General features: G+C 41.1%; 5 protein-coding genes across 9 annotated transcripts; 1 reads left to right on the top strand and 4 right to left on the bottom strand.

The window, feature by feature from the left end:
• Window positions 1-84: 84 nt before the first annotated feature.
• LOC125761867 (probable glutamine--tRNA ligase) lies at window positions 85-2829 on the bottom strand. The gene is made up of 3 exons (XM_049423421.1): window positions 2729-2829; window positions 1122-2641; window positions 85-1041 (listed from the first exon to the last, which is right to left on the bottom strand). The coding sequence occupies exons 2-3, from the start codon at window positions 2623-2625 to the stop codon at window positions 233-235; spliced, it is 2313 nt and encodes a 770-aa protein (XP_049279378.1). The 5' UTR covers window positions 2626-2641; window positions 2729-2829; the 3' UTR covers window positions 85-232.
• Window positions 2830-3166: 337 nt separating this feature from the next.
• On the top strand, window positions 3167-14049 carry LOC125761877 (28S ribosomal protein S9, mitochondrial). The gene is made up of 7 exons (XM_049423433.1): window positions 3167-3349; window positions 3423-3809; window positions 3875-3963; window positions 4029-4273; window positions 4341-4456; window positions 13625-13787; window positions 13870-14049. The coding sequence occupies exons 1-7, from the start codon at window positions 3284-3286 to the stop codon at window positions 13959-13961; spliced, it is 1158 nt and encodes a 385-aa protein (XP_049279390.1). The 5' UTR covers window positions 3167-3283; the 3' UTR covers window positions 13962-14049.
• LOC125761858 (transient receptor potential channel pyrexia-like) lies at window positions 4940-12742 on the bottom strand. Of its 5 annotated transcripts, none has more exons than XM_049423405.1 (3): window positions 10517-12742; window positions 9031-9539; window positions 4940-8694 (listed from the first exon to the last, which is right to left on the bottom strand). In XM_049423405.1, the coding sequence occupies exons 2-3, from the start codon at window positions 9159-9161 to the stop codon at window positions 5478-5480; spliced, it is 3348 nt and encodes a 1115-aa protein (XP_049279362.1). In that variant the 5' UTR covers window positions 9162-9539; window positions 10517-12742; the 3' UTR covers window positions 4940-5477. The 5 variants fall into 5 exon arrangements, with proteins under 5 accessions (XP_049279362.1, XP_049279364.1, XP_049279365.1 ...); XM_049423407.1 differs by having other exon boundaries at window positions 10826-12742; XM_049423408.1 differs by having other exon boundaries at window positions 10831-12742.
• Window positions 14050-15596: 1547 nt separating the features above from the next.
• Window positions 15597-19975, bottom strand: LOC125761862 (ionotropic receptor 25a). Its single transcript, XM_049423416.1, has 10 exons — window positions 19597-19975; window positions 19284-19433; window positions 18954-19159; window positions 18588-18852; window positions 18167-18404; window positions 17717-18077; window positions 17043-17635; window positions 16789-16974; window positions 16357-16686; window positions 15597-16262 (listed from the first exon to the last, which is right to left on the bottom strand). The coding sequence occupies exons 1-10, from the start codon at window positions 19700-19702 to the stop codon at window positions 15854-15856; spliced, it is 2844 nt and encodes a 947-aa protein (XP_049279373.1). The 5' UTR covers window positions 19703-19975; the 3' UTR covers window positions 15597-15853.
• A 174-nt stretch (window positions 19976-20149) lies between these two features.
• Window positions 20150-24082, bottom strand: LOC125761866 (phosphatidylinositol 3-kinase catalytic subunit type 3). Its single transcript, XM_049423420.1, has 14 exons — window positions 23897-24082; window positions 23630-23818; window positions 23383-23542; window positions 23175-23324; window positions 22980-23102; window positions 22816-22911; window positions 22655-22740; window positions 22316-22579; window positions 22145-22247; window positions 21978-22077; window positions 21676-21909; window positions 21317-21602; window positions 20767-21125; window positions 20150-20689 (listed from the first exon to the last, which is right to left on the bottom strand). The coding sequence occupies exons 1-14, from the start codon at window positions 23956-23958 to the stop codon at window positions 20244-20246; spliced, it is 2658 nt and encodes an 885-aa protein (XP_049279377.1). The 5' UTR covers window positions 23959-24082; the 3' UTR covers window positions 20150-20243.
• Between the last annotated feature and the right edge of the window lie 258 nt (window positions 24083-24340).

Genomic DNA, 24340 nt, shown 5'->3' with positions numbered 1-24340 from the left:
AGTAAATGTTGTAATAAACTAACCACTTCTCATTATTCCCAATGTGTGTCTGATAAGAACAAAATAAAAAAACCGACAAGCTCGTTGTTCAACATTCATTCCAGTTATGGAAATAATTTTTAAATTAATGATTGATTTTATTCAACGCACACGGCAAGCAATGTCCAGATCGTCAAAACGATACAACGATTATATCGACCCATTGTCCGTGATTCCTATTGAATTACTTTAACTAGTTCATTTTACCCGTATCCTCTTTCAGCGTGACGGTACGATTGAAAACTAGCTGACCGTTCCTACTGTCCGGATCAACGGAGAAGTAACCGATGCGCTCGAACTGATAGTTGTCGTACACTTTACTGTTGGTCACATGCGTATCAACGTAACCACACACGGTACGTATTGTATCGGTAGCACAATCACTCAAAAATCCTCCCGGAACTTCATTACTATCTTCGGGGTTTTTATGCATGAACAGTTTCTCATACAAACGTACCTCTACCGGTACTGGTTTGGCTACCCAGTGTATGTATGCTTTCGGTTTTTCTGTAGCTGTACATTGCTCCATTCGGCATATCAATTCCTCCACAGAGTTCGACTTGCGCACAATGCTTTCCACTCGCAACATGGAGCCAATGTATTTAAGTCCAACCGGCTGGTTTGGTGTTAAACGGCGGAAGGATTTGTCAGCGTGTTCCATGAAATCAGACCGCTCGATATAAACCACACGGTCGAACCAAACCATATGAGTTCCTTTTTCGGTTATGGTTGGAAAATCGGCAACCGAAAGCTGAATTGGTCCATCATGAGGATAGTCGAGAATCGTAATCTTAAGTGGTTCCAGAACTGCCATTGTACGTGGTGCGGTTAGATTCAACACATCCCTGGCAGACGCTTCGAGAGCAGCTGGATCAATGGACGTTTGCGCGCCCGTCAGACCCATCTGGGCGCAGAAATTATTTATCGCTTCGGCCGGATATCCCTTGCGCCGCAAAGCCGACAGTGTGAACAATCTTGGATCGTCCCAATCGTTAACCGTATCTAAATGACAATAGGAAAGGAAAACAAATTAGTATAGAGACACACTGACACTTGTTGCAGTTCCCTTTTCTTTAACTTACTCTCAGTGATAAGCTTGTTAATTTTGCGCTTCGAAACTACAGTGTAGTTAACGTTAAGACGTGCATATTCCCACTGCACGGGACAGTATATGTTCAGAGCATTGCAGAGCCAGTAATATGACGATCGTCTCGATTGGAACTCCTTCGTGCAGAGCGAATGGGTGATATCTTCCAGGCTGTCGCACAAGCAGTGCGTGTAGTCGTAGGTCGGATAGATACACCACTTCGTACCGGTACGGTGGTGTGGAATAAATTTGATCCTATAAGCTACCGGATCCATTTTTCCCTCTTCCAGCGTAATTTTCATGCGCAGTGTTGCGGCTCCCTCGTCTATTTTTCCATTCTTCATATCTTCGAAAAGCTGCAAGCTTTCCGCTATGGGCCGGTTGCGCCATTTCGATGGCTCCGTAGTAAATCCTTTCATTTGTTCGGCAGTTTGATGGCACACGTATGCCATGTCACTTTTTATGAGCTGGACGGCAAAATCATACAGCTGTTGGAAGTAATCGGACGAGTAGGTTATTTTATACGGTTTGTATCCGAGCCATTCGACGATGTCTCGAATGCCTTTCACAAACTTTTCTTCTTCCTTTTCCGGATTAGTGTCGTCGTATCGTAGGAAACATACGCCATCGTTTGCTGCTGCATAGGCAAAGTTAATGTTGATAGCCTTGGCGTGTCCTATGTGAAGAATTCCGTTCGGTTCCGGCGGGAAGCGTGTACGCACTTTGCCTCCAGTACGCTTCAGGTGCTCTTTCAACAAACGCTCCGTTTCGGAAGTGACGACATACCCGTCAGTTTTAAAATTCTCACCCGGACGATGAAAATCAACATTTCGCATCAGGTCGACCATCGTTCGCGGTCCATCCGGTCGACTAGTGCTAATCACTGGAACAACCGCAGTTGCTGCTTTTGGTACGTTGGCGACCGGAGGAGGTTCGCGTCGTTTTTTACCCACTTTTTCTTCATCTGCCTCCGTTTTCGGGCCTAACAAATCGAACATCTGAACATCAACTTCACTCTTCAGCGCCTTACCATCAACCCAAGGCAACGCGGCTCGAATTTCGACAAGCAGCTTTCCAACATTAAACCGGTAACGCTGTTGAACGATATCATCCCGATATTTTGCGATAGTTGTCTCGACAGCTTTTTCGATTTCTTCGGGCGTTACTACTATCCCGACACCGCAAGCCGCATCGAAATCAGCTTCGTTGAACGTGGCCTTCGTGACGTTAGCTAGCACATACTCTAGTGCCGTATCCACGCGTAAACTAGTGTCCAGGCTGTGGTCCAGGATTTTTTTGACTATTAATTCCAAAAACTGAGCACTCTGCGGCTTTATCTTCGAGCACGCCTGGAACAGAAGTGGTTTTTGGGCAGAATTCAGTTCTACACCCGGCGGGAAGTAGGAGAACGCACGTGTAATAGTCGCGGTAAGTGAGGCATTTTTAAGCGTTTCCTTGACCTTTTGCTCGTTCAGTCCGAGAGAAACCAGATGCTCCATGCTTGCAGGCTATGCACTGAGGGATGAATAGTAAAATAATGATGAAAGTTTAATGTTTTTACATCACACTAAAACTGAAGCGAATGAAGAAAAGTTCGTGTACCGCTCACACGTATGATGAAATGAATGACAGCGATCGGCAAACAAAGATACGTCCACGATCCTTTACGCTTGACATTTAGTGGAAACTAATTTTCTTAAAATACGAGATGTATGATGTTAAAATATTGTGTATAATGATGTTGTAAAATTAAGAAGTAATGATTAATTAACTCGAAAACGCAATGAAAAAAGGGTAAATCAATTGTTAACCTTTGTGCATACAACCGCTGTTCTCAGTATGACTGGATATGACAGAACCCCTTGTTGTCAGAACAATAGTTGTACAAAAAGCTTGATTAGAAAATATTCATTATTGTTTTCTATACAAAAATAGGCAATGTTTTTAAAATACTAACAGATTTGTTTATCGTTTTGGAACGTACACAACTGAACATTTATTTATCTAGACATTTGCGAAACGGTTATGTGTAGCCGCGGCCTATTAAATGTTCTGCATGTCAAATATCTAGAAACAATAACAAACCAGCCAATGGAACAAGCATCGTGCTTAGCAGATGGTGTTATTTAATAACTGTGCCGGTAACTGAGTTTAGCAATGTTTTCAATATTAATTCACGGATTAAGATCCACACTGCCTCGACAACCGCGGCGTATGAATGCGGTAAGCTGTCTAAATATAGAAAGTATTGATAGTTCTAAGGTAGAACTGATAAATCTATACTGTTATTCTACAGGCTCTGTTTCATGGTTCGACTGTTTGCAATGCTGAAGATGTTGCTACTGTGCAAAAAGCTAAGATAAGCAAAGCAATGAAAGCTTACTTGGAGCGCGCTAAAGAACATGAAAGCTGTATGGAAACTGCACGGTTAGAGTATAAGCTGGGCAAAAGACATTTAGCCAACATGATGGGAGCGGACGTGGAAAACTTTACTCAGCAAGATATCGACCAAGCGGTGCAATATTTATTCCCATCCGGTCTCTATGATCCAGCGGCAAGACCCACAATGAAGCCGCCGGAAGAATTCATTCCTAAAACAAAGGGTGCTGAATTCGATGAAACAGGTCGCCCGTTTCACACGTTGTTCTACACGGGAAGGCCAAATTTCTTTCAACTGCTCTTTGTAAGAAGTTGTATGGTACGAATAATTAGTAAAGCATATGTTTCTAACGATTTTGCACTTTTTAGGACACCGTTGAGAATATCAAGAAACTTAACGCATTGGAAGATGCCACCAGACTCAAAGGTAAATCGCTAGATTCGGTGGGAAAAACACTGTAAGTGACACGAAATCATAGATGGTTGTTGGAGTATGTACTAAGCAGTAGGTTGTATATTGCAGAGACACAACGGGCTCTGAATGGCTGCCTAAAGAATTGTTGGAAAAGAAAATTGTCGAGACCATTTCTGACATAGAGTATGAAAACTTTGTTAGTGCTATGTCCCGTCTGGTTAGCCATCCACTGTCAGAGCGTGCTAAAGGGTTTATTAACGAATATAGGAAACCCTTAATTTCCAAGCTCGAAAACGATACCATTCCTGCCCCATTACACGATGCCGATGGTCGACAGTACGTGACGATATATGGTAAGATTTGATTTACCTACTTAGTAGTTGGAATGACTACTTTAAATAATGTATTCTCTTGTTGTAGAATGTCTACGTAAAACTGCCCGAGCAGACGTGACTGTGAAATTTCCGGGAATCGGCAAAATTGAAGTAAATGGACAGGATTTACGCACCGTAGGAAATATACAGCAACGTGAACAGGTAGGTGTGATCGCAGTATTTTAATGATTATAATCAATGGCGAACAACATTAAACCAATGTTACCATCGCTAGTTACTGTACCATCGTGTATGGCAACTCTTTTTTGTTCTTAACTGATAAGTGCGGCATCTCTTATTTGTCCATAATAATTGTATATATACATATTGATATTATATATGGGGCGGCCCGGTGATGTATGTGATAAACGGCGCCTGCCCACACGGCAGGACTGGGAATCAAATCCCATCCGGACCGTCTCTCCGTAGCATGGACTGACTATCCTGCTACGTGGTAAAATAAGTCTTAATACGACCAGGCCGTAAAAACAAGTCTAATAAGCCAGAAATGGCTGCCGCATGACCTTATACAGGTCGTTAAGTCAAGAAGAGACGATCACCTTATGTACACTAAAATACATTGTATCGGAAGGAAATGTAAAGAACGACTTGTATTCAGCAAAAGTTTGACGCATAATGTGCAGTTTTTTTTTATTAGAATCACAATTGTTTATTTGCGTAGAATTGTTAATGTTTTTCATTTAAAAAAAAAATCGCTGCTGAAAGTGCTGTGTAGTTATATGTAATGATAGAAGCTATATTTATAATGCATAGAGCAAACTCTTTTCGCAATCCTGTCTATTACGATGGACGAAAAGAAGATCTTAAAGACCATTAAAATGTAATACTAATGTCGGTTGCAACAAAAATTATCCATCGATCGTCTTCCTGTGATCAACAACATTATTGGGAACTATTTTATAACAATAACAGCATATATAAAGCTGTTGTTTAGTTTTCGTGGTAATATTATATGTACACTACATTCTATGTAAAATCACATCTATGTTGTTACTGTGGACAATGTATGATCGAAAGTTAAAATAAGCTTTCTCAAACGCGATTTGTCTCATCAAGAATTGATTAAAGTAAGCTTCAGGTTAGATAAGCACCATGGAACATGCGTTTGGACCATGCTTCTACTGGACGGGGTGAGGATAACATTTTTGTCCAAAGGAAATCATTAGTTCGGTTGAACGTTGTGTTTTGGACTCTTGCTTAACAACTGAAGCATCTGGCGCAGCATCTGCTGGTTTTCCTCTACCGATGATCGCAACTCTGCGATCTCTGTTGCAATGCTACCAATGTAGTCACTGTGTTCGTCTAACTTATTGCTGAGGCCATACAAGGTCGGCGTATCGTAAACGTATCCGAATTTTGCAGTATGATCACTGTTTGCAGAAGTTAGCCCTATTCCACCGTTAGGGTTCCGTCTATTTCCGGGTATAGTGAAGCTACTATCAGAGCGATCGTACAATTTAGGCCGCATTCCGTTCATTGCCGTCGACCCTTTTGGTGGTTCGTACGATAAGTTACGACGTACCGTAGAGATACCTTTTCTCGTGTAGTGCTTCTTTTGCTTCGCCACCTCGTACGCTGCCATCATAATGTCTCGCGGGAGTCTTGTTTCTCCGGGGTTCAGTGGTTTGACGCTCAGCACCACACGGTAAGCTTGTGGCGAAACGAGCGCTGTGTAGTAAAGCAAATTGCGCAACCAGTTTGGTAACCAACCATTAAAAAGGGCCGATTCGATATACGATATTAGTTTCGTCTGACGAACTAATTTGGATAAGCCGGCCGTTTTTTTCAATCCTTGTATGTCATGCACAGCAATACCAATGAGCAGGTTCATCAGAATTACTGTGACAAACAGCAGAAACAATATAAAGGTAATCTGCGCACTGATCTCAAGCAGAAACGGTGGATCTTTACCATCGGGATCATTGATCAGTAGTTCCAGATCTTGTTCGCCCGTCATCATTACTAGCACCGTGATAAATCCCATGAAGGGATTTGCGAACGAGGAGGATGATGGGAAAATTACACAAAAACTGATCGTGAAGCCTATTAACATACACGAATATGCCATGAACAGTTTGGCAAATTCAACCTGCACCTTGGTGTACATGGCGACATAGGCACCAAAAACGGGCAACTGTCCAATCATAAGCATTAGGTTGGTCCAACCAAGAAGTACTGCAAAAGCTCCGACATGATTCTGCCATGTGTAGGTCCGCTTGGTGTAAACATGCGAGATAACGAATACGCTCACTATGATAAACCATTCGATTGCATTTTCTGTCTGAGTGACGTAGTGTTTCAGTGAGGAGTATCCGGTAACACCAAAAATCTTGCGACAGACCTCAATGATCGTTATTGCCACCAACACAATCCACTGCATTTCCATCACGAACGGATTATTCCGCAACATGTCTCCAAAGATAGACTGCTTTTGACAGAGCTCCTGTTCCTGTATCGTTTCCTTCATGTCCTTGCTGCCGTTGTAACAGTTGTGCGCTAGCACCGTGAGTACGTACAGTGTTAGAAACAGCACAAATGTAAAGCAAAACAGCAATCGCGCGATATAGTATTTGCGTATTTTGTTCCATTTGATGGTCAGGAAGGCTGAGCACAGTGGATGTTGTAGAAATTCCTTTTGTCCATCATCCACAAACGTATTTAGGTAGCTGATTTCCCTCGGATGGCAATGCTGCAGAATGCTGCGAAAGTCAAGTTCCAATTCCACCTCCCGGCTGGATGAATCTTGCGAATGCGTTAGCGTGATCGCTGCGTCCAGCTTGCATTGTATGACACCGAGCGATGCCGGCGTTTTACGGCTGATGATGTTGAGAGCGCTTGTTCCTTTGCGCGATTTCATCGTCACATCAGCGCCGTGATAAAGCAGCGTTTCGACACAAGGGCCTAATGCGTCCAGTGCCGCAAGATGCAGTGCCGTGAATCCATACATATCCCGTTGGTTGACGTTAGCACCCCATGTGATGAGTGTTTCAAGCATCTCCACCGCAGTATCGGATTTACTGACCGCGGCGTGTAGTGCCGTTCGTTGGTCAAAATCGGCCATATTTGGATCACAGCCACCAAGCTTTAATAGTGCCTCGACGCAGTCGGCACTTCCACTGCGGGCCGCTAGATGCAGTGGTGTAAAGCCACGATGGTTTCGCGCTCGGACATCAGCTCCGCGTGCTAACAGTTGAGTTACACAGTCTAAGTTACCTTCGTCAGCGGCAAGATGTAATGCGGTCATCTGCTTATCACCTTGCTGTATACGCACATTTGGATCGGCATCTGGGCATTCAAGCAGTGCAGCGAGACACTGGGCATGGCCGAGATCAGCGGCCAGATGGATTGGATTTGTGCCATTCCGTTCCAGTGCATTCACATTCGAGCCGTGGGCGATAAAGAATCGAAGACATTCGGTAGCATTTGATCTTACGGCACAATGCAAAAGCGATTCCTCGCAATGCTGCTTGTTTGTTGGCACGTCTATGCGAGCACCGTTTGTAATTAGCAGCTCAGCGGCCGCTAGTGAGTTACCGAAAGCGGCACAATGTAGCGGTGTGTACCATTTGGGCTGTAAGTTAACATCAAGTCCACGATGAATCAGAAACGCACAGCATTCGGTACAATCGCTGAACGATGCGAGATGAAGCGCGGTCAAACCGTTAGTGTCGCAGAAGTTAATATCAGCCCCAAGTTGAACACACTGCTCAAGGAGATGGAACTTTCGTAAAAAAGCCGCCCACAGAAAGCAGATATTTTTCTCAAACTGTTGTCCTCCGCTGGCTGCAACGTTGTTGGAAGAGCCAACCGCTTTCGTGGTGGTTGCTGGACTCGCGGACGGTGGTATTGGTGTTTTACACAGCAACTGTTCGATGGCCGTGGCATCAAGTGTAGGTTCGAGTTCGAAGCTCTCGAGCAGTGTCACTCGGCCACCAGCCAGACGCATCTGCTCAGTAAGAGACACGCGAATGATGTCATTGCAGAGTTGGGCACTAGATTCGGAATAACTTTCATCGTAGCTATCGTAAAGATTGGGGGCACCTTCGGCAGGCGGTGACGGCCCTACCTCCATATACTCGTAACTATCAATGTGCGATTTACGTCCATTCGCCGGAGCGGTTCCACTACTATGTGGCGTTGTTGTTTTGGTACTAGAATTAGTGACGGTAGAGCTTTCATTGACCGTTGCAGATTTGTTATGATCATCAGCTGAAGAGGAACCAGTTCCTCCAGTCACATTGGGCACAGTATTTTGCATAATCGTTGGCTTGCTGTTGGTATCAATGTGTAGACCGTTTTCGATCACGGCAGGTTCAACTATGGCGGCCTCTGGATCCATCGCTTGCGGTCTTGCATCCTTAGTAGTTGATGCATTAAATCTATAATAGCAAAATGGATAGGTAGTTTAGACATTTCATACGTATTCATTGAAAGTCGAGCAATAACGCAAACAATGTATTGGTTAAGCTGAAGTTTTCTTTAAAAGCCTGAATTAATTCAACACACATTTGGTTCTTATATCTTCTTAAGGCACGTCGTGCTACGTAACATGTTTAATAATTCTAAACAGGTTATTTGCAAGACAAAAGTCCCCAGAGCCAACATCAAATATGATTACTACATATGTATGTAGCTAGGTGACTAGAGCTTAACTTCCACATTAGTAAAACATAAAAGTAGCCTGAAGAATAACTACCTATGTATGTTCAACTTACCTGGCAGTCAGGCGTGGAAATTTGATGGAACCATTCTCAATGCAGCTTACTGTTCGAAATATTCTAGGAGGTCGTACCGGCGTTGTCGTGGGTGGTGTACTATCACTATCTTTAAAGCCATAATTGTCCATTTTGTGCCTTTTGCCCGGCTAGTGCCCGGATGTAACTATGTTGTGTGAGGTTTAATGTGGTTTGTTTAATCAGTTAGTTCAATTTGTTGAGCTCTATTGTTTCGAGAGCTGCTATTGTTATTCTTGTCAGCTGTAAATGGTGATCGTTCGATGGCGTCGCGGAGCTAGAATACCCATACCCCGGGTGGCGGCGATTCATTCTGACTGTTCCATTTGTGGTTTTTGGTGTAGAGAAGGTGTTTGATGATGCTGCTTGTTATTTTATTTTATCTTTTCAATCCCCTGTGAACCGTGTTCGTTTGGCAATGTCGCGGATGGACAACTATTGATCCGCTTGCTGTTGCTGTTTGCTAGAGGGATAATGATCAGCACTACCACCTGAAATATATCAACGGAAAAGAGACACAAAAAGCCACATTTATAACCTCCGAGAGCGACAGAGAAACAATAATAGTTGCGGGGCAGTTTGGTATACATAAAAACTGGATTTAAAAAAAAATAAAAAGAAAAGATTGAAAGGGTGGGAGACGGATAACGGAAGAAGAGACGGGCGATCTTGATTTTGTGCCGACTTGTATTTGAAACGAGTTTTTGCACACACAAAAAACGTGTCGTTTCGGCTGCTGCCGTCATCAAATTCGGCGTTCAACGAAAAAGTTTTTTTGCGCGTGAATGACTACAAAGAAGGTTTGTAGCTTAGGATCGGGACGTATTTCGATAATGTTATATTTGGGGACAGCGTATTCGCTAATTTGAGGTTGTAGTAAAGCATTGGAATCAACGCAATATTAGCTTTTGTAATCTGCCTGTTGCTAGTCCATTGATTTAGATTGTTGAGTATACAAAACAAAAAAAAAATATGTGCATAATATAATGACGCCATCCGGTACGAACTGAATGGAATATGTATATCAGAAACAATGCAAAATATACTTTTTCATTGGAACAACGTAATGAATGGTTGCCGAGGGCGAGACAAAATGCGTTGAAATTGTTGCTAGTCAACTCGTTAAGAGAATATGTGGTTCTGGCTGATGAATCGTACTAATGCTAGAAGATTTTTTTGCTTTTATTAGTTCTAAAGGTAACATCAGCAGGTTGATGTTGGACAGAATCTAATTGCGAGAAAACGGAGAAAAATATGTGCAATCCACCTCTAAATCATCGTACTATCACACGACTCTTCTTGTGGGAATAGTCGTAAAAAGCGGCGATAAAATTTATGTATGATGAAGATCAACAATGGAAACAATCTATTTCGTTTGTGCAGTTCTCAGATGCAGAAAGGAAGCGGTGACCAGGCGTGGAATAAAATCACAATCAATTTTTCTTATCACAGAGACACACATACATACACATACAGTCACACACGCGCATAATTTATAAATGCAATCACTTTAAAGCTGTGTCTTGCCTTGCGGTACCAGGAGCAGCGCACATTGTTAAACTAATGCCGGATAGTGCTTAGTGCATGACAATACACCGATGAATCGATGATTGATTCTGATGCTGAAAGTCACATGGCAGCATTAAATTTAAAATTAGCAGGAAAACGTTAAAACTTTACTACAAGTGCAACGATTATATTGTTGGTACAAGCCACAAAGCCACAAGGTACAAAGCGCAACAAAGTTTCTTTGGATAGCCAACAACACAACACCTACCCAACCTGAAAAAAGGGTATAGTTTTGGTAAAGATCACTAACCGCTCGCAAACACGCGACGATCGTGCACGGTGGTAACTGTCAGACTAGCCGATTCAAAATATTGTCGAGTGTCGTCTCGGCCCGACGGTGCGATTGTCTGCTGCTGTTGATCGAAACCCATAGAGGACAAACACAACGGCAAACAGTAGCATGCCCTCACGGCATCATTCCATTGTACACGCAGTGAACTACGTACCATGTTCTGAGATGAAGCATCTGATTTCTGACTTTTTCTTCTGGATGATAACAATCCATACGGGGATGAAGCGTGTCGAAACAATCTAAACCGATCAAATAGAGATAAATGAATGGGAAGAGCGTGAGCGTGTGAGCGAGCCAGAGCAAATGTTTGTACGTGCTAGTGGATGCGTCGATCGCTCGATACCATAGGTATATGGCAACATTTTGAAAGTTTTGAAAGAACCAACACACTGGAAGATACATGTTCTCTTCGACGGGACATCTATTACGATCGTGGGTAAAGCAGTTACACATGCATGTGGTCAGCAGTGGTCGGCAAGCTGATTGAAGAGATCCGCGATGATGATGATGATGATGGTGACTGAGCTTCAAAGAATTTTTGGGATTGTGCTAAAGCTGTATTTCCTACCATTTTTTGCATATTTTAAACAAACGAAACAAGCTGTTGTGTCGGCAAATCTTGGCAGTGAAATTGTTCATTCCACTATTTGCCCTTTTATAAACTGGCAAAATTGTACAAATTCTATTAGTGCTTTGTTAAATCCTCATTCCTTACCGTTTATGTGTTTGCATGTTTTTTTTTAAATTCATAGTTTACCTTCCACTGTACTTTTGGGGAAAACCCAATGAAGATCTCTATATTATGTTTTTTTTCCTTGATCGGTCCGCTCAGTACTTGATTCACGAATACATGCGATCGCCAACACGCTGGTGTCTACTCTTGATCCAGTTTACAGCTCTTTACTTTACTCGAAACAGGTTGCTAACATCTTTCTTGGCGAGCCAATCGTGTCCTTTCGTTTCAATATTTGCTTGGTTAGATAGGTTAGCGGGTAGGTTGCTCCTCGTTCTGCATTACTTAAAACCACAAACACTCACACACGCATACATGGCAATATTATTTCCGCAGTTCAAAATTTGTTCGCATTTCTGGTTCTCTATATGTGGATGGTAAACTAATAAGGAAATAAGTCTTTGAATTTGTTAATTCAGAATATATTTAACCACAAAAAAATATTCAAATTAATTTCATGTAGAAGAAGAACGAAAAGAAGACTTTTGCATTTCGCCATTTTATTAACCAAGTCTCAGAAGATGTATGGACGTATTATTGTTCTAGGTCACTTAACTATAAAGGGGCAACCCAGTGTTAAAAGTTGTAGCGGCATCAGTTTTTTTTAAATCACAGTATCGGTACCAAATCGTCTCAGGACTGCTTCCTCGTAGCAAGGACTGACTATACAACGTAAAAAAGTATAATAATCCAGTTATGGCAGGCGCTCCGCCAAGAAAAGGGAAACTGTAAGGGGGGGAGATGAACTGCAAGGGAGATGAACCCCCGATGAGATCTTCACTATTCGGTATATTCTGAAGAAGATCATGGAGAACCAGATCCGGTCTTACTACAGGTGAGGCAAAATTTGCCTGTGGCCTCAAATTGAACTAAATGCTTGGTAATGTTTTTTATGTAGATTTTTGTATTTTTAACGTTAAAATAATACCATACGTAATAGCGATTTACTTATAAAAAAATAATTAATTTGAACTTTTTTCATTAATTGACATTGACAATATGAAGTGTGGTCACTTTGACGTCAAACAAAATTGTTTTAATAGTGTATATTTTCTCCTTAGTCGCTTAAGATCTGTTGGAAAAATCGTCAGCACACTAGCCGTTATGTTTGTATGCACAGAGGCTTTAGTTTGACTTAGGCGCGCCGCAGGTTATTTACAACTTCTAAATGCTAAAAACAAGATACATAAGTCAACCGATTCTTTGATAATAACCGCCTGAATAATACATTGATACATTGTGTTCATAATAATGTATAACGATTCGGAACGTTAATAGGTTTGACATTGGTCGAGTTCCGATCACGATTGTTACAACCTTAGCGTGAACACCACTTTATCTTCAGCAGATGCTTACCAGTGCATTAACAAAGTCAAGAAAAGTAAGCAATGACAGACCCTAGGCTTCTTGAGTTTGTAATGCCACAAGTTGTCGGGGCATAGAAACAACGAGGGTTTTTTTTCAATTTAAAATGAGGTTTATGCTATTTAAAAAAAACCATAACATACAAACACGAACTTTTGTTCGGATAACCTTAAAAATGCGTTAAAACGTAAAAGCCGCGATTTCATTGAACCCTTTTTGTTAAAAACGTATTTCTAATTCTCAGTTAGGTTGTTGCTGAAATATTATCCAGTGATGTGTTTTTTACCGGCACATTAACTGTATCGAATGAGTTCCGAGGCCCTTCACAAAGTTTGCTGCCAGAAAAGTCCTAGTTTTGCCCTTTTACGAGGATAGATGTTGGTTTTGCGGTTTAATATTTTTCGCAGTCATACATTTCTTCGCCCAATCGATTAATTACTCATCTCACATTTTTGACAAGGACATCTCATTTGTATGTTTTGGTTTCCTCCTTCTCTACCTATTTTTTTATTGCTTCGCCTTTCATTTGTCAGGGTTGGTTTCAATGTAATATGAATTATCATCATGTTGAACAAGTGGCAACTTTATTAAGGAGTAAATGTTTCGATCTGTTTCAGGTTCTTTTCCCGCTGCTATTTACCAACATGAACGGAAAAGTTGATATTTCGGCTAATGTTTCCGGTGGTGGAACTTCATCACAGGCAGGTGCTGTACGATGGGGCATTGCGATGGCGTTACGTAGTTTTGTGGATGCTGAGCAAATTGCTCGTATGCGAGTTGGTAAATATATTTTCTATTATTTCTGAAATCTTTGAATATTTTTCATTGTACAGTGATTAAAGGAGAATGATTCTGTTTCCAGCTGGTCTATTGACTCGCGACTATCGCCGCCGAGAACGCAAGAAGCCGGGACAAGCAGGTGCTCGCAGGAAATACACTTGGAAGAAACGTTAAAAACAGGTGGTATTGTAACTTCAGGAAAATGGATACAGATTTTGAGCGACAGTGGAATAAATAAAACGCTTTAGTGCTTGTAGAAATATTTGTGAGTGTGTCGTCAAATGTTTTCAAATTATAATTTAATTCATATATTGTTTAGTAAACAACTCGTTAATGCGAAGCTTTTGCTTTATATTTGTGCTTTCTTCGAGTTGCAACGTGCATAATTACTTTTCTATGTATCTGTCACACGATTGTAATTACGACTGATTCTATTTTATTATCTTATCTTAATCCTAATCTAACTTATCTATGTATGCGTGAAAATACTCACACATATGATTCGCGTATTATTCCGCTACATATTTTGGGTACAGATGGGCGAAGATCTGGACGACGTTGTCGATCACCTACCTTTACCTTTGTGGAATACTCTCTTAATATTTTAAATGATGAAACTGGCAGCTTTCTGAGGATTATGGCGGAAATGACAGGGAAGTGAACATATGAAAAGAGATGGAAAATTCTCCACCTTATCCGACTTACTTACAACATTGAGCACTCTTCAGTGTGATACATCTACTAAAGCTAGCATCGCAAATCGCGTATAGAGATTAATACTGCATTTTTTAGTTTATGTTCGCAAAGTTATCCAGCAAGAAGAAAAAAATAATTCTCTACAACCAACAATCACAATTTATTCAGTGAGAAATTATAGAAGTAACAAATGACTTAGAAACGAAAGAAGGTGCTGAAACTGATAGTTTTCGCCCCCATATTGCCAGTTCCAACAGATATTGTTATGTTCACCACACCTGGCAGCAACCGAGGCGAACATCGTTGTCCTCGAATCCGGAATGTCCTCGACACTCATCCTCCTATGCAAGCTAAAGACGTGTTGATCTCTTCTCTCTCAGTATCAATTGTACTGGTTTAATAGTTTCAATAAGTTGTGACGATTACCTAACACCAACGACACAACCTAAACCAACGACCAGAATTGAAAATATCAACATTATTGAACAAAATCCGTCTCCCGAGACTCTTAGAATATTCATGGCACGATGCGACAACCTGTCCATCTGATCGGGTTCGACCACGGAGATCACATCGCTATCAGCATCCTAGCGATCAACAAGGATAAAACAAAGCTGTGCTTTCGTTTACTTAATTGTATTAAATCAAAAAGTTTATTTTTTTATTTATCACAACCCATCCAGACGGTAGCCAGGACTGACGATCTGGCTGCATAGGAAAAATAAGTCTAGTAAACCAGAAATGGTCGGCATGACGTTTTACATACAGGTTGTTAAGCCTAGAAAAAGAAGTAAATATGAAAAAGGGGGCGGGAGTTTAACCAAACTATTACGTGAATCATAGAGAGAACTTTCAAGATCGATGTCATCATGTAATAATGGTTAAAAAATGATTGGTAACGAAATTATTTTCATAAGTCTGGTTCGTCAGTCTGGTAACATTATCTTCTTTGTGGGATAACAACTTACTAGTCAGGATCTACTATCTTGAGGAATGAAAAATCGACGCCATTCTCAACTACAGCACCTTAATGCAAAAGACTAATCTACCAAACGAATGTTTCTGGCGCTTTTTAATTATCTTTCTAACTACAGATTGAAATCCATTACTCCATTAGAAGGCTGTAAGGCATTGTGTTTATTTTTGCAAAAAAATGTGTAAAACATGGTTATTATGTGTTACGATACAAAATTTAACTCTAATATAGGTACCGTAAAATGACCTTATATCTATATCCCCATTACGTTAGTTGTGTCAAGTTAGTAAGTAAAGAAATAATTCATGTAAAATTGTATATTGCTTCACGTTTCGTGTTCGTTTGTTACGCAGTTTAAGCTGTACCATTAGTTATGTGTTAACGGCGTACCACTTCAGAATCGAGGCTGAAATTTGCTTAGGTTCGGCATCAACGTACGCGTTCGGAGGGTTTGATAATTTTGGCCTTTTGTAGAATCCTTTAATGAATCTTGATTGATGAGCTTACCGGCGGGGCGAACATTTTTAACGACTGCAGTTTGCTGTTGCTGCTGTTCCGACGATTCCACTATGTCGATCACTTTGGAGTTGTTGCGATACTTGTAATACCAAAACTCAAACAGCAACGTAATGCACGCCATGCCAATACCGACAAATATTACAATAAACACGCCACCAATGTTTTGTATCGATATGCCGTCCGATTGATCGTCGGGCTTTTCACATTTGTTTTGCACATCATCATTTTTCCACCATTGTTCCTTCAATTTTTCCAGCTCACGTCGATTCAACAGCATAAGAATGCTAAGTGTATGTACATGAAAAAATTAAAGCAGAAGTTTTGCGTGAAAAATAGAATAGAATTGATGTGATTGAAGTGTTCGAGTCGTATACATACGCATTGTTAAATTGATCCTTTAATGGTGAGCCCTGCTGCACTGCAATTGCGTATGGCTTGCGAGAAAACTCTTCTCCTACCATTTGTAAATCACAGTTCGTTAGCACTTGATAACGAATGTCGGTAGCATCACCCAAGAAAGCAAAGCCAGAGGCAGATGTTGAATTACGAATGCGCTGTACGGCTTCTTCGAGACTATTCGGTAAGCCTGCCTCGATCATAGCTTGCCACATTTTGGTGTATTTGTCGCTTACCGGATAGTCCCAGACGGCTAGCTTGGATCGTTCGACCGCAGTCAATGAGTCATTCAGGGACATCTCCTTCCAGATTCTGCAATTACCAAGTAGTCGATAAACAATCAAACGTAGACATTGCAAACTAAAAGACACACGATTCAGAGGAATTGGGTTGATGTCATCACTGCATACTTACTCGTAAAATTTGGCCTCAATATCGGCCATACGCTGGAAGTATGTCATTGCAGACGAACCGTTCAGTGGGGCATACAAAATTTTGTACTGTTTGGACAAATCATCCAACGATTCCACCGGTGTATCCAAACGCGACACCGTTAGGAAAGCTGCCAAATTAGCCGTGTACGAAGCAATTATGATAAACCTGTAGAATATTATTAACCGTAATTTGGTTTACGTTTGATATCCCAAGTGATCTAGCTGAGTACTGACCCAAACAACCACCAGGTGGCAGCTACTAAGCGTCCGGATAAATTTTTCGGTGCTTCTCCTCCGCCTTGGGGTGTGAGCGAGGTCATACAGAACCATAGGCACTCTTTAATATTGAACTCACGCTTTTCATCGTCGTTCTTATACTTTTCTCGGTTATTTTGATAACTATACGGACTGTACCGGTCGAAGACCCACATCAAAAAGCTGGTAAAGAAGTACGCAGCCAAAATGCAGAGCCACACGTTCGTTTCCAGCACGGTCAGGAATTTAAACAAGGAACTGGGTGTACTTGGCAATTGCATCATGATGCTAATGCCCACCAGATCATAGTACGGGACGGTAAAATCGATCACGGTTTCACGCTCTGCCATTACGGACATTGAGCCGAGCCCGATGTCGGCCTGTTTGTCGATAAGTTTCCGCACGATCCCATTCCATTCGCCGTTTTCATTCATATTACCAAACTTTCCATCTTCCACTTCACGGATTTCGTAATCAAATTCCACTATTTCGGCAATTTTGTTCAGTAGATCAATGCAGTACCCTTTGAATCCTTTTGGCGCTGTTGGGTCTCGCATAATAAATGGCGCTTGCTGCAATGATCAGAACGGGAACAGTTAATATGTAGGTGACAGATTATAGATAAAAAATGTAGAAGAAATTCAGCTAGTTACCACAACCGTATACACACGATACACAACATCGGCAGTGAGATTTTTTATCTCTGCCTCATTGGCCACGTTGATCGGTGCATTGAGACTTGCTTCCCATGTGCCGAGATTGCGCGTATTCACGGAAGCTCCACTACGAATGGAAACTGCATTAATGTCCATATCAAACTTCATGTACGTGTTACCATTAAAGGGAATTTTTGCTCCCTTGGGTATTTCGAAAGGTCCGAACGTGGTAGGTTCAGTCACTTCGACAAACGCAGTTTTAAGATCGATCGTGTGGTTCGGTGTATTAGTACCATCGTAATCCTCGCACGTAATGTACTTCATGTTCGATGGCCATGATCCAGATTGCAGAATGTTCCTAAGCACCGATAATCGCATGAAATTAGTATACGAATCAGCAGAGAGTAATAACATAGATAAAGATAGCAGCGTATACATTCGTCTTACTTTATCGCGATCAACGCTCGTAGCGTTAGATCGAAGTAGAAAAAGCCGGTGATTTGAGGTTCTTGCTTAAGATTATACGTCGTACGAATACTGCCCAAACGATCTTTACTCGAACTGTCGGACATTGGACGAAGGAACATAATCGTTGCGTTCTCGACATTGCACGTGAGATCCTTTTGTTCCTGCGTTATGACGTGCCATGCAAAGTTACGCTCAAAGTATTCGTTTTTCGCTGATTCTGTGTAGAAATACGGATGAATGAAGCAAAGTTGGCAAATGTTCTTTTAATATCTTCTCATAATTTAGAGAATATCGCAAATATCTTGCAATAACAAATTATAATATAGAGGGATTTTAAGAGGAGTACTTTCAATTTCTACGGATATTTGTGAGCGAGCGTGCTTGGTGTTCAAACACTTACCCAATACTTGCTTAATTGATGCTAATGAACCCAGTACAAAGAAATTATTAATATCCAAATTGCGAAGTTTCTCAATCTGGCTGGCCCTGTCACGATCATCGGCAATGCTGGTGATAACGTGGCGGGTAGGGATGTTCTGCAGTAATGCTTTATATTTGTGATCCATTACGAACGTATTGTCGTACAGAATTGCAGCATTGGTAATGTTCATGTAGATGATAATTGACCGAATCACTTGTGGAATCATATCGGCCGGTGGCATAACCTGAAGCGTGAATACATAATAATTCAATAAAGAAACTAACAATTGACAAATTTTCAGCTAAAAGCAATTAATATCAATGCACTCTGGACATGATTACGTACCTGCAATAAATAACCTCGTTTAGTCGGTGTCAGATCTCTCCACTGGCGTAAATCGCCCTCCTGTCCAAATGAAGCCGATACGGTTGGTATACCAAGAGCCAGACTGAACGATTTAACCGTTTCAGATGATACTCCGGTAAGTGTAGTGTCAAGCAGTAAATGCGGCGGTCGATTATCGCTCAATGATTGGCCATACTTTGAACATACTGTCCCGTATTGCCACGTATTGCCGTGTGTGAAAAATAAATGACAATGACAAACAAAATAAGTATGCATTGAAACAACTTCACAGAATAGCACAAATGGTGGAAGGCCGCTCGTGGTTCTTACGTGCTTGTAACAGATCTTTGGAATCGGTTCGGTTTCCTTCAACGTACATCATATCGACCGAAAGCCCTAATTGGGGATTTTTTTTCACGTAATTTAGCGCAACTTCAACTGCTACATTGGCCAAATTGTTGTCTACTTCGTTGACGAACACTGCGGAATGTATGAAAATATTTTTAAATTATTTTACCCGTTTTTGCATACTCAGCGATTTCGGAACAGAGCTACTAAATAACTAATACGGTCATACCGTCATTCATGAATAAAGAAAGAAGTAAATTTAAAAAAAACACTCAATAACGGTGATAGTTCTTACAAATGTTAATATTTTGAGTAGTTTGTCCCACGATCGACAATATTGCATATGATGCAATTTGAAGCAAAATTAAGAATATCCACCGTCTTTCGGCTCGGGAAGCCATGATTATGGGTCGAGAAGGGAACCACTGTTGTACAGCACGAATACGAAGGTACGAATGAAAATGAAAGCGTCAATAATCGACCATTGGTCACAGACCTACTGATATTAAAGGCATTCCTACGAATCCGTGTAGCACAAAAAGGATCTGTTGTCATTGATGCGTTACCGAGGAGATCCTAACCATTACCGTTCCAATGTTCCAGCAGCGTATTGATTTGTACTACAAGTGCATGCGCAAATATATCGATTCGTAGTAGATCGTTGTCACACGTGTACTTACGTGATTGCCAATGTATCTGTATTAATATAGTGTCTTTGTATGTTTCATCGTACAAACTGAATTGACATAATTAATGTTTAAAATCAACAGATTTGCTGTTACAAAAACTATTATGCAAACGGATATATTTGATTTTATTTAAATTTACGCATAACAATTTCATTTCCTGTATCGTTTGTTAACAAATATATTTTTTTATTCGATATCATAATAAAAAGTACAATAACAACATACTTATAGCCGCACGGTACATTAGAACACCTTACTTTCGCCAGTACTGTGCCAACTTGTGTATTTGTTCTACCAAGGCTGGCATGACGGCCGTGATTGAGATATCCAACAAGTTTTGCAAATGCTGCACCGCCTCTTCATCGGACAGATCTAGTCGAAGGTTGTCCTCTACCTTTTTCACCGACTTATCAGGCTCCAATGCAATGTCGGGAACGGACGCATCGACCATCAAACCGAAAAGATTAAGCATTACATTTGCATGGCGACGCAGATGCAAGAATGCGGTGTAGCACAATTTACGGAAGGTGTTGTAGTATTCTGAATTGATTCCGCCCATTGCTTCAACCATTTCCTTGCTTAGCTTCATTGGTGGAGGCATCGGTTTGGGGTCACGGCCCAAAATATATCCAAAATCGATGTGGAACAGTTTTCCGCTCGATGTGAGCAGCAAGTTGTCCAGATGACGATCACCGATTCCTGTGCATGCAAACATGGAAAGTGAAATTAAGTTGTTCACTCTTTTTCGCAAACACATACACAAACGCTGAACTTACCCAGCAGATATGTTATTACGCAGTATCCTGCACAGCTCTTAATATACGTGTCCATTATCTCGGGCATGATTCCGAATGGGCCCGTTTCGCAGGGATTGAATTTACGGAAGTAGTTATGAATACTCCCTTCCGTGTTGAGTACTTCGGCCACCGTTACCGAATCAATATACTGCATAAACCCGTGCTTAGAGCTCGTGGCTAACACACGGTATGGCGTTAGCTTTAAATCGAGATTTTCCTTCTGTAACAACTTATCCATTAGGGTAATCATTTGCAAAATCAGCTGATCTTGTCGAAGATCGTCTCCATGTTTAAAGATCGCCACGTAGTCTCTTCCGGTACTGGTGCGAAAGGTCAATCTAGAAAAATGATCACATATGTTTTATCAAGCGCTGGCTATACAATAAGAAATTTCAATCTTTCGCTAACAAGCTGTAAGTTAGCTCTTCAAGTGAACTTATCGATCGGGCTTTAAGTGAATCATAACGTTAGAATGGTAATGGTTGTACAAAACAGCTGGACATGAAATGATTTGCGAAGCTAAACTTACTTTGACGGCATTAAGGCACTTTTGAACAAAGACACCTTTTCTGCAGCAATGCCCGCTATCTGTACGCTAGGGTCTAGTGCGAACACTATGGGGCCAAAGTTGTTAAAGTTGAATTTGGTAGTAGAATTGGACGAGCTTGATTCTGCTAGAAACTGTTGAAATTTCTCTGTCTTGCGCTTCCTATTGCCCGACTCTTTCGCTACTATCTTTACCAGTGTAACCAAACGATCGACAAAATGCTGTTGCTCCTTCAACTGCGCGTGAGTAGCTTTCATTTCTGGGGTGCCTATTTGAAAAGCAGGAACCAGAAAAAATCGATATATTGGGGTAATACTTGTTAGCCGCTTACTTTGCCTTACCTTTATACAAACGGTTCAAAAACATCCGAAGCACGTTGGAATACATTTCGCTTATTTTTAGATCCTTCTTGCTGCTTCTCTCATCTTCACATTCAATCGATAAGTACCAGTACAGATAGTTGGCGAGTGTAGGATTTTTGCAGGCACGTTCGACAAGAAAGTTTGCTAGATTGTTCACATTACTGCTGTGATATCGGTTTTTGATTTCTTCTTCCACGTTGGTATCAGATATGCCTGCAAACATCAGTTAATATGTACGGTAGTATATGTATATGTGTTATGCAAAGCTGCTACAAACAAACCTGCGTTATCTGCTTGTAGATCATCAAACTGAGCATCTGAAGATTCGTCGTATGATTGGAAAATTTCTCTTCCATCACTTGGAGAACGAGCGGCAAGATTCTGTAACACAGACAGATTGTTCTTTAAATCATGTACCATTCTAAGTTCTTTAATCAATTCCACGTACAGTTGGTTCATCGAACTGCTCATACTTTAAGGCTTGTACCAGTTGTAACAAATAAAGAAGCAAATATTCATCGGAAGCTTCATTTAGACGTGTGATGGCGTACCTAAATGCAACGAGTCAAAATCAATTTCAAACACCGTAGCACAAGACATGAATTAGTAATCCCCTTACCATCTCACGACCGGATGACGAAATGTTGAATTCAATAGTTCAAGAGCATCCTCGACGTCCATCGGAGACCAGCTTTCGAGCAGTGCGAGCGCCTGCCGAACCTCGGTGGCAGTTTCCCAGTTGACGCACTTTAAAAATTTCGTTAACGCTTTCTTGTGACTGCTAAGGTAGAAACGATACTTCCAAATGATGTCTTGCTCTTCGCTACTCAAGGGATACGTGGAGGAATATCGATAAACAATTGCGTTTAATGTGTCTCGTACGCTGTAAAATCAAAGAGAAATCACACGTTAAGCTCAATAAATGTTTGAGAAAACCACGAAAATAAGCTACACATACACAGCGTTAGGCTTAACATCTCTATCCGATGTACCGGAACGGGCCGAACGGGAAAGTCTATGATGTTTGCGTTCAACTAGATTCTCCTGAAAAGATGCGCACTAAACCATGAACGACATGCCTTTTTTGGTACCAACATATCCGTTTGCAATAATACCTACCTGATGAATTTCACAATCCGGAACTACAACTATTTTTGGCTTCGGTATAAATGTAAGCATCGAGTTGGAATTTTTCTCCAGATGTATCACGGAATACTGTACAGAGAATTAAAGAAAAATATTATATTTTATGCTATAAATACTGCAACAAACCAGAAACTCACCAATTTCTCATCAATGTAAACTTGAGGAAATTCCACCATCAGGTAGAGAAACTGAGAGTTACGTTTTTCCATTTCATTTATAACTTCCAGTTCGCGAAACGTTAGACGATCGAGCCAATCAATCTGCAATTGGAAAATACGTCGGAAACATAATGAAACAATTTTTTGTTGATCAATAAAGAAAGCTCCAATCACCTTTTCCATCTGGCCGTTACGATGTTTTTTGGCTAACTTTGATAATCGTTGCATTTGATTAACACCCGCATTGGAGCACTTGCCCGGGGTTGTTGAATTGCTTGTTCCATCCGGTTCCATCTGAGGCCACACTTTCAAATCGTACAATCCCTAGAAATATGGCATTTTGTTAAAACCGTAATTCAAACGTTTAATTACGCTTTTGTACTTGACGAAAGAGTCCATTCGTGCTGAAAAATGATATCGACGTCCCACCCACGACGGTTAGCTGTTCTCTTCCTCCGGCACAATCGTAGATGGTCAGTCCAAGCACTGCCGTACGGGAAATGTCGGTAAACCGCAGCGGCAAGGTAACCCACTCATTCCAGCTGCAAACAAAATTGGGAATAAACATTTGATTAGCACTAATACTGGCACGGCAATCCGGAGCAAATGTCTCATTGTCCATAACAAACCTCCATCGCGTAGAAAAGTGCTTATGGGATGTGCATACTGACAAACCCACTGGCTCTCCGTTTTCAAAGATCTGCAATTTCACCTTCAGGGGAGGCGTTTTCTCAGTGTACATTCCAGAGAATTTTAGCAACGGTTGTTCGATCAGCTTTTCGTACGAGTAGCCAACATTTTCTCCTTCCAGGGTACCGCTGCAAACGAAACGGGTGAATCAGTGTAACGGTGTCATTTATAGGGTCACTAGTAGATAACGCAATGAGCTAGTTTACATTTTAATCGCTATTCTTTGATGTAAAGAAGAACTGCCAATGTATCTCAGCGAGCTTTCCATGTTTGGCTGCCTTTCGCGATCTTGTGCTGTGCAACAATTTCTATTTCTAGTCGATTAAACTAAACTTTCTATATGCAATACACACAGACTGTTTCTACGGACAGCATATTTTCACAACAATGTTCCTTGATAAAGTTGTACCCGTTGACATTTGGTTTGTTTATGTTTGTAAATCATCAAAAGGTTCGTTCATGGCAAAAAGCTTTCAAAGCGAGCTGAATCGATGCAGGGGTTTTCGTGCAAGTACAACATTTGCACGTTAGGAGCGTTATAAGGCGTTATTACAGTGAGTTCAGTATAATTTTGGAATGGAACCAAATTCTTTTAGAATTATTCTATGGTAGCTTCACTGTAAAATTACTACCGAATGACTATGTTGAAG

The sequence above is a fragment of the Anopheles funestus genome, chromosome 2RL (genome assembly GCF_943734845.2).
Source record: "Anopheles funestus chromosome 2RL, idAnoFuneDA-416_04, whole genome shotgun sequence".
NCBI classification, from domain to species: Eukaryota; Metazoa; Arthropoda; class Insecta; order Diptera; family Culicidae; genus Anopheles; species Anopheles funestus.
Note: the sequence above shows the minus strand (reverse complement) of the source record. Positions and strands in the feature narration are given on the sequence as shown.

Coding starts and splice junctions, on each gene's coding strand:
- LOC125761867 (XM_049423421.1), bottom strand. CDS start 2,625: ATGGAGCATCTGGTTTCTCTCGGACTGAACGAGCAAAAGGTCAAGGAA. Junction 1,042..1,121: donor TAACAAGCTTATCACTGAGA/GTAAGTTAAAGA, acceptor ATTGTCATTTAG/ATACGGTTAACGATTGGGAC.
- LOC125761866 (XM_049423420.1), bottom strand. CDS start 23,958: ATGGAAAGCTCGCTGAGATACATTGGCAGTTCTTCTTTACATCAAAGA. Junction 23,819..23,896: donor CAAAGAATAGCGATTAAAAT/GTAAACTAGCTC, acceptor TTTCGTTTGCAG/CGGTACCCTGGAAGGAGAAA. Junction 22,580..22,654: donor GATGTTAAGCCTAACGCTGT/GTATGTGTAGCT, acceptor TTGATTTTACAG/CGTACGAGACACATTAAACG.
- LOC125761877 (XM_049423433.1), top strand. CDS start 3,284: ATGTTTTCAATATTAATTCACGGATTAAGATCCACACTGCCTCGACAA. Junction 3,964..4,028: donor GATTCGGTGGGAAAAACACT/GTAAGTGACACG, acceptor TGTATATTGCAG/AGACACAACGGGCTCTGAAT. Junction 4,457..13,624: donor ATATACAGCAACGTGAACAG/GTAGGTGTGATC, acceptor GATCTGTTTCAG/GTTCTTTTCCCGCTGCTATT.
- LOC125761858 (XM_049423405.1), bottom strand. CDS start 9,161: ATGGACAATTATGGCTTTAAAGATAGTGATAGTACACCACCCACGACA. Junction 8,695..9,030: donor TTTCCACGCCTGACTGCCAG/GTAAGTTGAACA, acceptor TTGCTATTATAG/ATTTAATGCATCAACTACTA.
- LOC125761862 (XM_049423416.1), bottom strand. CDS start 19,702: ATGGCTTCCCGAGCCGAAAGACGGTGGATATTCTTAATTTTGCTTCAA. Junction 17,636..17,716: donor ATCGTGTGTATACGGTTGTG/GTAACTAGCTGA, acceptor TGATCATTGCAG/CAAGCGCCATTTATTATGCG. Junction 16,263..16,356: donor AAGGATCAATTTAACAATGC/GTATGTATACGA, acceptor ACATACACTTAG/CATTCTTATGCTGTTGAATC.